At 42.9% G+C, this 17,468-nt stretch overlaps 1 protein-coding gene across 1 annotated transcript in view; it reads left to right on the forward strand.

The window, feature by feature from the left end:
* Positions 1–17,468, forward strand: part of CHRDL1 (chordin like 1) — a 139,661-nt gene that overhangs the window by 20,236 nt on the left and 101,957 nt on the right. Inside the window, exon 2 of the mRNA XM_089678268.1 lies at positions 7,326–7,425. Coding sequence (XP_089534394.1) covers positions 7,326–7,425 — 100 coding nt within the window. The remainder of the gene's footprint in view (positions 1–7,325; positions 7,426–17,468) is intronic.

Consider the following 17,468-nt stretch of genomic DNA (forward strand, 5'->3'; position numbering starts at 1 on the left):
ATAGGAAATAGGGGAGTACCTCAGAACCTCTAAAATATTGGAAAGAAAGCCAAATGCAGTTTTTCATGTTTTATAGGTCCATTAGATGCCAATCATAGTCAGCTGGCAAAGAGTGTGAAATCCAAGGACCCCACATTCTATGGAACTTCACCATTATATCTTTGAGTTTTGCCATCAGTTTTTCATTAAAAAAGATCCACTGTACTTTATTTTTTTTCCTTTCGATACTCCCTCTACCACCCCCAACAGTGCAACAACATATATCAGCAAATGTTCACATATGAGTCCATATATAGTGCTTTTTCAATATATAGTGTTTTTTCAAACGTTGGGGACTACTTCACTTTGCTGATTTTCAATCCAGGAACCTCAAATCAGGATACCTCAAAAAAATATAAACTCAATATAGTGCATTATCATTACAACAGAAAAAAACGCACTCGTGAGAAACTAAAAGTGATTCCTCCTACACTCCCACCCGTGACAAATCAACACTCCAAAAATCCAAAATTGTGATTAAGTGCAACACTCCACAACCAGTGTCACCATTCAAAAGTACTAGATGCCATTATCCTCTCATAGGAAAACACACGCATCCAAATAAAATAGTGCCATCTCTCTTGTGATATAAAATACCATTACCCTCTTCCAATGCAGACCAAGCAAAAATTCCTTCCGGGCAGTCCAAAATTTCTCCCTCACCGGAAGCTTCCTACTGCTTCCAATCCACCTTCCCCGTTCCTCAAAGGGGCAGATAATAAAAGGCTCAGTGGAGTATATAAAAGGATTTCACAAATTTATTCACATCTTACATAGAAAACGCCAGCGTCCATCCTCTCCCACAGTCCATATAGCTGAACTCCAGTATCCAAGATGGCCGTGCCGCTCCTTCCGGTTTGAGATTGTATTGTTACGTCCTTAGGTCTCTGACGCGTTTCGTCACTTCCGACTTTTTCACAAGGGTTCCGGACGTCCAATGTGCGGCTCCTCTTATCCTACTCTCAGCACTGGCAAAAAGCGCGAGCCTCCATCTTAGCTAATGGCAACAGCCACCACTTCCTATGCCTTCCAGATACGGCTGTCAGTTTAGAAAATCTTTTTTGCTGTTCACACTTTTTCGCTTCCATGTATAGACAACATCTTCTGGTCTTCAGATATCTCCAGTGGCACCAATCTTCTCTAGAGAATGTATAACTGTTGGCCTCTGTCTCAGGAGTACTTCCTGGTTCCTTCAAACTGCAGTCATGTGACTGCAGTTTGAAGGAACCAGGAAGTACTCCTGAGACAGAGGCCAACAGTTATACATTCTCTAGAGAAGATTGGTGCCACTGGAGATATCTGAAGACCAGAAGATGTTGTCTATACATGGAAGCGAAAAAGTGTGAACAGCAAAAAAGATTTTCTAAACTGACAGCCGTATCTGGAAGGCATAGGAAGTGGTGGCTGTTGCCATTAGCTAAGATGGAGGCTCGCGCTTTTTGCCAGTGCTGAGAGTAGGATAAGAGGAGCCGCACATTGGACGTCCGGAACCCTTGTGAAAAAGTCGGAAGTGACGAAACGCGTCAGAGACCTAAGGACGTAACAATACAATCTCAAACCGGAAGGAGCGGCACGGCCATCTTGGATACTGGAGTTCAGCTATATGGACTGTGGGAGAGGATGGACGCTGGCGTTTTCTATGTAAGATGTGAATAAATTTGTGAAATCCTTTTATATACTCCACTGAGCCTTTTATTATCTGCCCCTTTGAGGAATGGGGAAGGTGGATTGGAAGCAGTAGGAAGCTTCCGGTGAGGGAGAAATTTTGGACTGCCCAGAAGGAATTTTTGCTTGGTCTGCATTGGAAGAGGGTAATGGTATTTTATATCACAAGAGAGATGGCACTATTTTATTTGGATGCGTGTGTTTTCCTATGAGAGGGTAATGGCATCTAGTACTTTTGGATGGTGACACTGGTTGTGGAGTGTTGCACTTAATCACAATTTTGGATTTTTGGAGTGTTGATTTGTCACGGGTGGGAGTGTAGGAGGAATCACTTTTAGTTTCTCACGAGTGCGTTTTTTTCTGTTGTAATGATAATGCACTATATTGAGTTTATATTTTTTTGAGGTATCCTGATTTGAGGTTCCTGGATTGAAAATCAGCAAAGTGAAGTAGTCCCCAACGTTTGAAAAAACACTATATATTGAAAAAGCACTATATATGGACTCATATGTGGACATTTGCTGATATATGTTGTTGCACTGTTGGGGGTGGTAGAGGGAGTATCGAAAAGATCTAATTTATATTTTGTTTACACTTTCAAGGGTGAGAGTGATACTTTTCGCGGGGATATCTAGAGTTTGTATTATATTTTTATTTTTTTTCCTGCTAAGGAAAGGGAGATTTACAGCCAAGCTTTTGCAAGGGTTTGTTTGGGTGCTATAAAAACGTATCATTAGTCTAGCTTAGGATTTGGTGAGCCCATCCGGTTTAAAGTTAAGTAGAGCTTCACCCAGAGTTACTGACATGTTAACCTTGTTAAACATTGTCAACATCATACCATAAACTTTCATCCATAAAGTATGGACAATAGAGCAGGTCAACCATATAGGTTCCCAGTTCCCAGTATGAATGGAAACAGGATCCAGACTGTTCCAAAGAAAAATGGGTTAGTCTAGTCGGAACCAGGTAGTAACAATATAGTACCTTTTAATTTGTTTCACCATTTAGGACATTCTGGGAGCATGATTTAGTAGTATCCCATATTTAAATCCATTGTAGAGTGATATTTAGGTCTATTTCCCATTTGGACATGTAGGTATGTCAGGGTGTGGACGAGCCCATCAGAATTAAAATATACAGCAAGGAACCTGGGGAATGTGGGTCATTGTGACAATGGTGTTCAAAGGGGGTCAAAATTACTCAATTAGTAGGGATTAGACACGTGTGCACCTGGAATTTTCATTTTGTTTTGTTTTGGATGCTATCTTTAATAGAAAAAAATTGTTTTGTTGTATTTGTTATATTAAACCAATTTGTTTTCAGAGTTTGTGTAGTATATTCTGTATTGGTTTCATATATTTGCTGGCCCAGGTTGATTCGAAAAATGTAGCAGTTTTTTCAGAACGTATCTCAAAACTATTCGAAAGGATTCAATATTTTCTGGCAGAACAGGATTCCCTGCTGACAGCAGAATGTAAACAAACAAGTTGCGGCCTAAAAAAAAAACAAAAAAAAACAATGTGCCCCCCCAATCCTTACCAGACCCTTAGTGTCTTACATGAATTTTGAGGGGAAGCACACGCCAGAAAGTTTTTAAAACATGGCATGGGGTCCCCCCAAAATCCTTACCAAATCCAATCCAGACCCTTATCTAGACCCATATCTAAGCATGCAACCCATTAGGCTAAGAAAGGGGGATGACAAGCGAGCACCCCCCTCTTCTGAACCATACCAGGCCACATGCCCTCAACATGGGTGGGTGCTTTGGGGGAGAGGGCTCTGCCACAAAGCACCTTGTCCCATGTTGATGAGGACAAGGGCTTCCCCACAACCCTGGCCCAATGGTTGTGGAGGTGCAGGGAGGGAGTTATCGGAATCTGAAAGCCCCTTTAACAAGGGGCACCCAGATGTTAGCCTCCGCATGTGGATGAGTATGGGGTACATAGTATCCCTGCTCAATCACCAAAAAAAGTAAATAACACCACAAACACAGTTTTTGATAAGTCCTTTATTAAAAACAAATAAATATATAATGTGCCTTGATTTAATCTTGCGTCAATCACGATTTAATACCCGCCCACAAAAACCGCCGCCCACCGAACCACCGAACACAACCAGTCCAGACAAGAGACACTCGCCGAATGACAGGTAAACATGGGGGGGGGGGGGTGCAATATGACAGATTACACGTGTCTAGTAGGGATAGGGATCACAGATGTGAAAAAAAATGTTTTTCTTTGTGGATATGAGAAAGTTTCTGCTCTGGATAGTTTATAATTCATTTGAAGAGTATGAAATGTTTTGATGGCCCTTGGTATCATTAAGGTATACATGCTGGTGAGATCTGAAGTTCTCCAATTTTTAAAAATATGCTGTTCTTCCTGTCTTGATGGGAAGGTAAGATGTTTAAGACAAAACATTAAGGGTAGATGCGGGGACAGGACTCAGGAGTCCACCACAGTATTTTTGGTTGTCCCACAGCTTCAGAGGACCTGTCACATGGGAGAAACCTTAGTAAATTATTGGTACGGAGAGGGTCCCAATTGACCACCTCAAAAGATATCCAGTTAGGTGTTCTGGTAGTGGCATAATATTTGGTAGGAGAAACTAACTGGGTAGCTTGGTAATACTTTTGGAGATAGGAGACTCCTAATCCTCCTTGTGACCGACTATGATAAACAGTGTGTCAAGCTACCTGTGGTCTGATGTTGTGACAAAATAATTTGGAGACCTGTCATTGTGAATCCCATAAGAGAAAGGATGGGATCCCAGTGGGCAGTACCCTGAAACAAATACAATAGTCATTTTAATAGCTGCGATTCATTCTAGCCAGGAGTGGGGGTGTCCCTTCCAAGTGTCAAGTACACTTTTGAGCTTGTGAAGGAGCAGTAGGGTTTGATAGGGGAAGGTGAGATTGGTTCCAAGATAGGGGAGACACATCAATTCCCAGTGGTAGTGGAAGGAGTCCTTCAGAGGTTGTACTTTCCTTGTGGGAATGAGATGTTTAAGATCTTAGATTTTGAGTGATTAATATACGTAGAGGCCTGAAAGTTTGTTAAATTGTTGAAGTAGAACTGTTAGGTTAGAGAGAATAATGGTTGGTTTGGTGTCAAACATTATTATATCGCCAATTAATAAATTTAATTTGTGCTGGTGTTCTGCTATTGTTGATCCAGTTGTGTCTGGGTGTTTCCATAAAAAGTTGCACAAGGGGCTCTATTGCAAGGGAAAAAAGAGGGGATAGAGCGTAGCCATGCCTTGTGCCCAGAAAGATGAGGAAAGCCATAGATTTGAAACCAGTACAAACAAATGGCAACTGCCCCACTCAATAACTAGCAAGGAGCACATGGAAAGGTGACGCATGTCAAAAAACAAAACAGAAAAATTACCAGTTCAACTCACCGGTATACTGGTGATGGGTGAACTGAACACATTAGCTGCCATTTTGCTATATGCTGGGTGTCGATTGTTATACATGTGCTTCTACTATGGAGACTCTCAAAATTATTAGTTAGGACTGCAGAAAATAATGGAGTGCCGTGAAGAGGCTCTGTAGCTTATACACGTATTTGCAAATGTGTGCAAACTAGACCCCTGTTTTTAACACAAACTGTTAGACAGGACAATTTAGTTGGTTGCAGGCTGGTCAGGAAGTTGATTTTTTTTTTTGTGTTTGACATGGATTTGAATCCAGCTTATTTAATCTGGACCATGAGAGAAATGTAGCGGGCCACTGTCCATTTAGGTATTTGCAGTCCATTTCTGCAAACTATAAACTACACTCACCGGCCACTTTATTAGGTACTCCTGTTCAATTGCTTGCTAACACAAATTGCCAATCTCAGCTAATCACATGACAGAAACTCAAGGCATTTAGACACCTAGATGTCGTGAAGATGACTTTCTGAAGTTGAAACCGAGCATCAGAATGGGAAACAAAGGGGATTTAAGTGACTTTGAATGTGGCTTGGTTGTTGGCACCAGGCTGGCTGGTCTGAGTATTTAAAAAACTGCTGACCTTGGATTTTCACTGGCAACCATCTCTAGGATTTACAGAGAATGGTCAGAAAAAGAGGAAATATTCAGTGAGCGGCAGTTGTGTGGACTAAAATACCTTGTTTATGTCAATGGTCAGAGGAGAATGGGCAGACTGGTTCAAGATGGTAGAAAGGCAACAGTAATCCAAATAACCACTCATTACAACCAAGATATGCAGAATTCCATCTCTGAACACACAACACTAGAAACCTTGAAGCAAAAGTTCTACAGCAGCAGAAGACCACACTGGATAGCAAGCTGTACCTAATAAAGTGGCCAATGAGTGTAGATAGGGCCAGGTCAGTGAGTCAATTGCCTTTCCGATGTAGCACCCTCCTGGGTAGATGCTAGGATTAGACAGATAGGATAAGTTGTGTTTTTGATAGGTAAATTTAGTTGTCATTCTGTAGTTAGAGTGGCTGTAAATATTTGCTAGGAAAAAGCATAATTATCTCACTGTACTGAATGACCTGTGGTCTTTTATTTAGGTCTGCTCTGTGTTCTCAGCTGCTGCTAGTATGCCTGGCTTCTTCTATGTCCAGGAAACTGTAGAAGTTTTTGGATTATAGGCGTGGAGCTATGCAGATGGCAGCATGAATATTGATACAGCCTCAGCCTATACCAGAGAGAGGGACTCTAAGGCATGCTGGGTAAATGCATATATTCAGTAGTGAGCACACAGAGCTCTAGGTCTTTCCTGAATAGGATTGCCCAAGCCTGGGAGAGGGCATGTTGCCCTCCCAGGCAGCTGCTGCTGTAGACCTTAGGTGGGTGACCTGAGAGCCTAAATTGCTGAGACCCAGGTTCTGCTATGCTGCCTGAGGAGCTGTGTCCTGAAGATCTGGTCTGGTAGCACAGAGGAAGGTGTCTAGTTGCTCTTGGGCCTTGTGGTGCTAGGAAGTCAGCTGCTGGTTTAGCAAAGGGGACACTGGCTGGTTTTCCGAAGAGCTTTGTCCATCTGCCCACTACTACTTAAAGGGCCCCTGCTCTGGAGCTCTAAAGAAGTTACTGCTCTTACTGCTACTATTTTTTACTACTGCCTTAATCTGGAGCTCACTGTTTGATTCAAGCAAGGACTCCAATACAGCTTGCCATGAAGATTAGACAATGTCCTCAATGTACATAGTTCCTATTTTGTAGTATCCCACTCATCTCCCTCTTCCTTATCCCAATTATTCAAAAATAGAACAACACACCTAGACTGATTATTGGAGAAACGTGTGAACAAGTCTATGTGCCTGGCTGTGGGGCAAAGTAACTGGGGAGGACCTGGACAGTAATCCCAGCACTGCACTGATATCAAATGAAAATAGTAGGAGTGGAATAGCCAATCAAGTTTTACCTTTCATTTGGAGTTTTACTGTTCATTTTACTGAATTATGACCCAAAATAAGAAAACAACTGCTGCAAAAGTGACTGCAGAGCTCAGTCTCAGTTTTCACGGGTCTGAGATTGAGATCTGCATTTTTCTGTCTAACTCCTGTATTTGTAAGCATTAGTTGTGTTTATATGCTGGATTTCTTCATTCCAATATAGTCTGCATAGATTAAACATGTTCTTTTCTTTTCTTTAAATATATGCAGCCCGACTCCACAAAACACAGAAGAATGGAAAAGAAGCGAGCAATTTCTTGCTTACTATTCTTACTCCTGATGGATGGGTGCAGATTAGAACATGTAAAGAGTAAGTCAAACATTTTTCTGTTTTGTCGGAATAGAAGATACAAATGTATACTCAGCTTGCATAAAAGGCCAACTTCATTAAATGTATATTTTGTTTTGGGTAGAGCAGGCAAGAGTTATAGCCTTTCTTAGTTTTTATTTCTTAGTGCCTAATGTACAGATTTCCTATTGCTTGTTCTGACAGGAAGTGATAAATCTCTCCAATTGGGACACAGACAAAAGCAAAAACATATTTTTTTAATTATACAGTACATGACACAGTATCTCTAATCATAACCATGCATTACATGCAGCTACCTTCAGGTGACTAGATACTGGCAAATAAGCTGCAAGGATATATAACTCCTCCCACTTCCAGGTAGCTTAATGTTTTTTGTCCTTAACCGCTTAAAGACTGCCCTATAGCAGACATACTGGGCTGTATATATACGTCAGTCTGCATTTCTTGGTAAGGGGCATATGCAAGCCACATGAGCGCCCTACTTGTGCCACCTTTTGCGGCCACAGATGTCAATCATCGTGTCCCGGCCGTTAATTACCCGCTGGCTCCCGATGATTACCAAGCAGCTCAAGCACACTGCTCAGGATGGCTGTGCACGGTACAGCCATCCTGATCAGTGTGCTTACAGTGAAGAACACGCCCCCTAGAAAAACACTCCCAGCACACAGTTAACCCTTTGATCGCCCCTCACATTAACCCCTTCCTGCCCACTGCCATTAGTACGTTGTCAGTGCTTTTTATTAGCACTGATCACTGTATTGGTGTCACTAGAGATGTCAGTAACATCAAGTTAGTTCTCCCCCAGTGTCAGAATGTCCGCCGCAGTCCCGCTAAAAGTCGCTGATCGCAGCCATTACTAGTAGAAAAAAAATCCCATTATCTATACCGCTATTTGCAAACGCTATAACTTTCACGTAAACCAATTAATTTACATGTATTGGGATTTTTTTTTTAGCAAAGACATGTAGCAGAATACATTTTGGCCTAAATTAATGATAAAATTAGATTTTTTAATTTTTTTTTTTGTACATGTTTAATAGCAAAAAGTTGAAAATATTGTTTATTTCTCAACAATTGTTGGGATTTTTTTGCTTATAGCACAAAGAATAAAAAAAAACACCAAAAGAAAGTTCAATTTGTGGGAAAATAAGGACGTAAATTTAATTTGGGTGCAGCATTGCATGACCGCGCAATTGTCAGTTAAAGTAATGCAGCGCCGTAATGCAAAAAATGGCCCGGTCAGGAGGGGGTAAATCCTCTGGAGGGTAAGTGGTTAAAGTGGAGTTCCAGTCACACTCTAAAAAATAAAAGTTAGCAGCTACAAAAACTATAGCTACTGACTTTTAAATAACAGACACTCACCTGTCTCTCAATTCCGCAGTGTCCTCCCAACAGCCCATTTTACTGGCCGCCTGGTGTTCTTCAGTGTGGGCACCTGGCTGTGACAGCTTGCAAGCAGCGCTTTAGTTTATGAATGGTCCCGTAGTCTTCTGGGACCTGGCATGTGTTCCAGAAGACTATGGGGAAGGGAGGGGAGGAGACAACTTCTGCTTCCGATTACCTTGGCGATCGCAGCTGAAGTGGGAGCGGGTTCCTATCAATTTTGGGTACCAGCTCCCCCCCTGCTCCCCAAAGGTGCCAATCCTTAATGGGGAGCGGGGGACCAGTCTTTAAAACAGACCTTACCCTGGGTACCCTGGAGATCCGCTTTAAGTGACAATGTTCCCTGTCCTGAGTATTTTTGTTTGTTTTCACTGATGTTTTACTTTGCTCAATAGCCACTGAACCTTTCATGTGCACCTGCATGGGGCCTCGGACTCTGGGGCATGCTGCACATGCCCACATCAGGGCTTCCTTCTGGGTGCACCTTCCTCCTGATTGGCACTGCTATCTCCTAAATCCTGCACAGAGCGCACAGCGATCTGCGGAAGGAACCACGGTTACCAATAGCCTACTTTGACTAGCACTGATAGCTTTCCCTCTCTCAGAATTCATGGAGGTTGTGAGTGTCCCCTTTTAGGGACGCTGAGCACTGCATATGGAAGATCACTAAGACAGAGATAGGAGTCTACAGAACCCAACCTGCTCAGACTCTGAAAACTTCAGTGGGGGTGATAGTCTCTCTACACAGGACCCTAGTCTCCCTGTTTCTGATTCTTTGCCCCCCTCTGGGGGTTCGTCTGTCCACTCAGAAACACATCACTCCTTCTTTTCGGGAAATACACTGTGGGATGAATCCTCTCCTGTCTTCACTCTGATCTGAACCAGCATGTGGTCTTGAGGGTACTTTCACACTGAGGAGTTTTTGAAGCGCTTTTGTGTTAAAAAAATAAGTGCAAGAAAAGCTCATGACAAATGTCTCCCTATGTCTGTCTTCATACTGGTCCGTTACACTTTTGATGTGGTGCAAAAATACTCGCTTGCCGGATTTTTGGGGCATATGTGGTCAGTTAAAAAAAACTCCAAAAATACACCTCCCCATGGAAATGAATGGGAATCTTATCAAAAACGCATCAAAATTGTACTGCGCCTGTGGAAAGAGGAAGTGATGTGAAGGGGGGGGTTAAACCTAACGCAAATGCATCAAGAACACATTAAAAACGCACCATGCGTTGAGCTAATTATAACACAACGCACCAAAAATGCACCATTAAGGGATATGGCATAAGGCGTTTTCTGCAGTTTTGATACAAACCAGTTTGAAAGTGCCCTAAGGGATAAATCTTGGCACTGGCTGTTCTGTTTGACAAACTGTCAGCCTCTCATTATTTGGTTAAGGCTTTGTGCAGGGTATGGCACATACTGTTCCCCCTGTATGATCCTAGTCTACACCATGTCACCTCAGCCTGGTTATCTTGTATCTTCAGAGGCTGCCCTTTAAACCTATCAGGAATATTTCCTTATTTTATCTTACTCTCAATGCAGCCTTTCACGTTGCTACCACCTGTGTGGGAGATATCTCTGAGTAAGCGACCTTGTCTTGTAAGGAGCTTTTCTCTCCACTGCCTGGATGTAGTAAAAGTTGTAGAATCTACCTTTTTACTACAGCTTCCTTTAAGCAATTGGATTCTCTTTTAGTTTTCCCTGATGGTTCCTGCAGGTGACTCCCTGCCTCTCATTCCACCACTTCTACATGGACTGGACAGATCTTCATTCAAGCCTATGGTCTAAAGCAGGGGTCTCCAAACATTTGAAAGAAAGGGCCAGTTTACTGCCTTTAGGGGGTCCGGATTGTGGCCAGTGGGAGTAGAAAATGCCCTGGCATCAGTGGGTGTAAACAATACCCTAGGCTTGATGGTCAGTAGAAGGAACAGTGTCCCATCCTTGGTGTCAGTGGGATAATTAGTTCCCCATATCTGGTATCAGTGGAAAGAACAGTGAACCCTCATTGGTGTCAATAGGAGGAACAGTGCCCCATCGCTGGTGTCAGTGGGAGGAACAGTGCCCTGTCGCTGGTGTCAGTGGGAGGAACAGTGCCCCATCACTGGTGTCAGTGGGAGGAACAGTGCCCTGTGGCTGGTGTTAGTGGGAGGAACAGTGCCCCATCACTGGTGTCAGTGGGAGGAACAGTGCCCTGTCGCTGGTGTCAGTGGAAGGAACAGTGCCCTATCGCTGGTGTCAGTGGGAGGAACAGTGCCCCTTTGCTGGTGTCAGTGAGAGGAACAATGTCCCGTCATTGGGGTCAGCGGGAGGAACAATGCCCCGTCGTTGGAGTTAGTGGGAGGAACAGTGCCCCTTCATTGGGGTCAGTGGGAGGAACAGTGCCCCGTCTTTGGGGTCAGTGGCAGAAACAGTGCCCTGTCATTAGAGTCAGTGGGAGGAACAGTGCCCCGTCACTGTTGTCAGTTGGAGGAATAGTGCCCCATCGTTGGTGTCAGTGGGAGGAATAGCACCCCATCACTGATGTCAGTGGGAGGAATAGTGCCCCATCATTGGTGTCAGTGGGAAGAATAGTGTCCCATCATTGGTATCAGTGGGAGGAATAGTGCCCCATCATTGGTGTCAATGGGAAGACTAACGCCCCATCATTGGTGTCAATTGAAGAAATAGTGCTTCGTATCAGTGGAAGTAAAAGTTCCCCAAGGGCCGCATAAAAGCAAGCAAAGGGCCACATCCAGCCCGAGGACTGCAGTTTGCAGAGCCCTGGTCCAAAGGATAAAATTCTACTTGTTAAGGCACACTTTAGGTTTGTTAGTGCTTCACAGGCTTTTCAGCCTCAGACATATTTTTCTCAGGTTTGCAAGGCAGCCACCTGGTCTTCTGTTCACATGTTTCTTACGTTTTTTAAGGTGGAGGTTCAGGCTAGGTTCACACATATGCAGGTTGCGTTTGAGCTGTTTCTGAATTGCGTTTTGATGTGTTTTTGCTGTGTTTTTGCAGGTTTTTTTTTTATTTTACTTGTTGCTAGGCAGATTTAAAACATAAAATGCATAAAAATGCAGCAAAAACGCAATACATGCTTTTCTGCAGTGTTTCCATTGGAGTCTATAGAACCAAAAGGTCCTTGACCCTTTCCAAAAGACGCACTGGGTGAAAATGTATGGATGTGAACAAGTCCCATAGGAAATCATGTTAAATGGACTGTACTGTTTTTCTGCAAAAGGCAAAATGCTGCAGAAAATGCTTAGGTGTGAAACTAGGGTCAGGCCTATTCTGATGCCAATTTCTGGTGTAGGGTGCTGCTGTTCTCTGAGCTCTGACTAGCCTTTCCTTACCTTATTGTTAGTTGGGATTGTTATGTGGGATTATTAGTATTTTTGTTGTGGTTGGACTGCTTTGCAATAAGCCATGGTTATGACTAAAGATCCTTTGTCCTCTAATATACAATTAAGAATTTAGGGTTTTGACTTACCTGTAAAATATTTTTTTGAAGTACATTACAGGACACAGGTCCTTTATCTATGTTTTTTGTGCTCTCCCTATTACTTGCTACAAAACTGAGGCTAACTGGGTGTAGGAGGGGTTGCAGAGGAGATGCCCCTGCAACTTTTTTGCCAGTGTCTTATCACCTGTAGGTAGCTGCATATAACCCAAGGTTATGAATAGAGATCCTGTGTCCTGTACTGTACTGTAAAAAAGGATTTTACAGGTAAGTCAAAAATCCTATCTACTAGAATAAATAAGTTACAGTATGTCTGAGGACAGTGTTTTTGGCTATCTGTGCTTTCCTGTCCCAGTGACAGCTGTACCCCCCCCCCCATTTTTTGTATGGGTGTAACAGGGTGTGTTTCTATGGCTATGTGGTGATTTTTCATAGCTTAGATAGGAAGTGAGTTAAATTTCCTCAGTAGGATCACAGACAGAAATAAAACCTGAATGAAATTTCAACTCTTCCCTGCTCTAGCCAAAAAAATAAATAAACTTCTCTGGAATAAGGTTCTAGCGTACCGTCAGACACAACTATTTACTTTTAAAAGTCAATTTTACTTTAAATCAATCAGTGACCCCAGTGACTGGGAATCTCCACCAGAATATTACAAACATGGTTTGCTGCTTTGCTGTAATATTAAAGCAGAACCCCAGCCAAAAATAGCAAGATAAAAATGAGTATTCAATTAAAACTAAAGTACAGCACAACCAGCTTTTGCTGCAATAACTTCAATCCACATACTTTTTTTTTTAGATTTCCTAAATCATTCCACTGCCTCTGTGCCCAGGCTGTCCTGGACCTGCCCCAAAAAGGAGCAGCAGCACTGTTCATCTCTCAATCAGTCTGCTTTCTGTTGCTATCAGTACCCTTCTTGTTAACTCATGACCTGAATAGCTCTTTGTATTGCTTCTTCCTATCACACCCCAGCCCTAAATACAGAGCTGGCATAATTTGTGTATTTTATATCTGCATGGAGTTCAGCTTTAAACAGAAAATATGGCCCCTTTCACATGGAGAAGACTCTGCGAGAAGGAGGATCTGTCCATTGATCATCACTGAACAGGCAAATGGCTGGTCTGTGTTCGGTCTGCTTATGCAGAGCAGACACAGACACAGCCCACTCTCCTGTATGGGAGGTTGGACATAAACTGACTTGTCCATTTAGACCCAACTGTCATTAGATGGGGAATGGATCCCCACCCTTCTGTTTTTAGCAGATTGGATTCAGGCATAAATAAGTATGCAGGGTCCACATAAAAAATTGACAGGCAGACACAATCGATCCACCTGTGTGAAAAGGGACCTGAGGCTGCATTCACACTTGAGCGATTTGTAGCTTGAAGCTTGAAACTTCAAAAACACTCAAACTTAATAAATTAATTGTTCTCTATGGTGCCTGCGATTGCTAGACACATTTACAGCTTGAGTGTTCATTCCAGGCCAATGTAATCCCTTAACACCCAAATGTTTGATGTACATAAACGTGCCTAAACGTATGTGCAATACGCAGCTTTCGGGCTCATTTTTTAAGCAGCTTTTTCCTGCCAGGTGTAAAAGGCATTCAGATGAGAAAATTAAACACCCTGTGTGCATGAGGCCTTGGTGTAAAGAAATTTTTTCTAAAGCCAAAACTTTTTTTAAATTTTGCACAGAAAAAAAAAGGTTTAAACCAATGGTAGTCAACTTACTTGACATAGGGGTCTCAATTGTGGTCCCAGACATAACCAAAGAGCTGTACATGATATTCACAAATATACTCTAGCTGGATGTTACCCTTATGCCCCCCCCCCAACACTGCTTGGCCCTGTGTCTACAGAGCATCTGTGCTTTGGGCTGAGCTGCTCACAGGAACGGCTGTGAGTGAATCTCCCTGTTACCCCCCCTCAAGTTGTGTGTAAGTATCAAGGAGGCTATGGCATGGCAGTCACAGAGGACCATGGGAGGTGTAGTCCCAGAGAAGCACTGCGTACCGAGGTAGATGGGCAGCAGAACACATTGCCAGTGGATCCTTGCACACAAAGGAAGGGAGTACAGGGCTTTTCCCGGGCATTCAGAGAGAGGACAGAGTCTTATGTGTTGGAACCAAAGAGTGTGTGAGCCTGCTGCCATTTTCCTGTGCCTACAACAGGGGATCGGAGGACAGAGAGAGAAAGACCAAGCCACTGGAAAGCCTTTGCAGTGTGGGGAAACTGGAAAGTACAGATCTGTGACCTGAGTGTTGAGAGACTAAGCCACCATCGGGAAACTGTATTTCCTGTGCTGAGGACCAGGGTCACCCCAGGCAATTCAGAAGTGAGTGGACATGTGACCAGAGGGATCACTGATGCTTTGTCACTGGGATTGGTGAGAGGGCATTGCTGTCATTGATCTATTGCTGCTAGCATTTACTGAGTACATAGGAACTGGCCACATGTCTAGCAGCCTTATCCCCTGCTTGCAGACTTTATCTGGACTGGACCTATGTGCACCACCATAAAGACTGGGCCCCAACATTAGCCGGTTGAAGATTACAGCATAGAACTTTCTCCTCAGATATTTGCTTTAGAAGAACTTTCCAGGTACCGCTGTAGGAAGGCTTGAGTACTAACATAACATACAATACAGAGTGCATTCTAAGCAGCACAGTATACCGGTTGTATGGCGTTTATTGTAATATTGATTTTGGTTGCTATTACTGTTTATCTATGTCATTGTTTATTGCTGGTTTGCAGGTTATCAGGTATAGATTCCTTCAACAATACAGAGTTCCATTCTAGACTGGTATAACATAGTGGGTACATTGTCTAGTGTACTGTGACTGATCCAATTCTATACCTGCTCATTTATGCTTATTCTGCTATTTGCTGTAGTCTGATACAGTATAATAACCACTTGAAGACACTTTTTGTTTACATGTAAAAATCTGTGTTTTTTGCTAGAAAATTACTTAGAACTCCCAAATTTTTCAGGCAGAGGCCCTAGAGAATAAAATGGTGGATTTTGCAATTTTTGAGGAGAAAATACACTGTAATGGCTTTAAATGCACAAAAACACAATATAATACTGAATTGTTGGGTGAAATATAAAAGATGATATGAAACCGAGGAAATAGATACCAATAATGTAATGCTTTAAAATTGCAAAATGCCCATGGAACGGCGAAAATGACGTACATTACATTATCCATAGGCAACTCTTTAAAAGCTTTTACAGGACACCAGTTTAGAGTTAAACAGAAGGTTTGATGCTAGAGTTATTGCGTAGCGGGACCAACACCTGCATTCGCCTTTGAGCATGAGCACAGTGGGAGGGAGGTACTTTAAAAACATGTTTTACTTATTTTATTAGAATTGTTTTATTTTACATTGTCTCTTTGGATTTTTTTGATAACTTTTATTGCTTGGAATGAAAATATCCATTGCAATAGCAAAAAAACATGACAGGTCCTCTTTAATGAGACATCTTGGGTCTATTAGACCCCATATCTCTTACCTGCCCTTAAAAGGATCTGATCAAACTGCAATAAATCTCTGGCAGTAGTTGTAATATTATTCCACTCTACCCAAGTAAAAAAAGAAAAAAGCTTTAGAATAGCTAGCTAGCTTGCAAACATACTCTTTATGTTTCATATATCCTCATTATCTGAGTCAGCCAATGAAAATGTGGAACAGTGTGTTCCATTGTTCCAGTACAATTTTTTTTCTAAGATTGCAACCCTGGCCTTGCAAATGGGAGCATGAGAGTAAGCTTGCACCGTACAGAATCATGCCGTCTTACCCAAACTCAGTGTGCATAGATGAAGGTATCTGACAGCAAGGGATTATAGAATGCTCCTTTCAATTCAGTTTAATTAAGACTTCAATTCAAATATAAATTTGTATGACAAAGCAATGGCTCTGAGGAAGGGAGCCAGGTCCACAAAATGCATCAGCTGGCCCAGTCATCCATTCACCAGATTGAGTTGGATAGCGGACGTCTGTATTTCCTACCATGTGTATGTTTTACATCCTGTCAGCCTATCAGGCTTGTGAGTATATTTTTTTATTTGTTTCACCCAAAAAACTGCTAAAGATAATGCACTAGGCATTTCACCCTTTCTGTTTGTGTTTTTTAAGTCTGTAGATACATGTATGTATACTACATTTGGTATAGCACCCCGTGTGTCGGGGACGCACTAGCCATAGAGCAACCGAAGCTCCAAGGCACACAGATGCACAGGTGTGGCCCTGCGGGTGCCTGAGCTGCAATGCACAGGTGCAGGCACATGTGAACGCATATACGCATGTGCACATTAACTGCTAATACAGGCATCAAGTGGCCCATATAAGTGTAGCAGCAGCACTAGTAGATTGTTGTCTGATCTGCAGCTCTTCCTGTATCCCTGTGCCTGTTCCTGTACTTGATACCTGTGATTGACCCACCGTATGCTGACCATGCTTGAATGCTACCTGCCCTGACCTTGGCTTGTTCTCTGGATTCTGCCTCTGCCTTCTGTCTCTGCCTGATCTGCCTTTATTGTTGCTGACTCTGGCCTGTGACCTGACTTCTCTTTTGCTTGATCTGCTACTGACCTGGCACGTCTGACCCTGGTCTACCAGCCTGTCCTGCTGTGCCATCTGCCTGCTACCAGCCTGTCCTGCTGTGCCATCTGCCTGCTGCCAGCCTGCCCTGCTGTGCCATCTGCCTGCTACCAGCCTGCCCTGCTGTGCTGCCTGCCTGCTGCCAGCCTGCCCTACTGTGTCATCGGCAGGCAGCCAGCTGCTGTATTCCTGTCGTCCTTCCAGCGAGGTGTTGGCTACTCCCACGCAGACCACTGCACTGATCAGACACTCTTAGCTCATCGTGCTCTTATGGTTCCTGTTCCACTATCAGTGGCCTCTGAGCCGGTGCTGTGCAAGAGGCCTTCCTCTGTACATCAGGCTCACTAACTACTGTAGGTATGTGACAACATGTCTTGGTACACGTATGCCCTTATATTGTTGTTAAAGCTAAACAGTATAATTCATGATGTAGTTCTATGGGTCAATATTTTCCTTCTCTCAGTGCCAGTCCTCATACACTATATTGCCAAAAATATTCATGGGATCAGGAAGTAGTAATTTTTTTCTCTGCAGGAGCAAATTGGATCATGCTTTGTTGGGTTTTTTTTTTATGGTTGGACTAGATGGGTCTTTTTTCAGCCAGACTAACTATG

The sequence above is a fragment of the Staurois parvus genome, unplaced genomic scaffold (genome assembly GCF_062004578.1).
Source record: "Staurois parvus isolate SC_StPar_1 unplaced genomic scaffold, SC_StPar_1.0 ptg000202l, whole genome shotgun sequence".
NCBI classification, from domain to species: Eukaryota; Metazoa; Chordata; class Amphibia; order Anura; family Ranidae; genus Staurois; species Staurois parvus.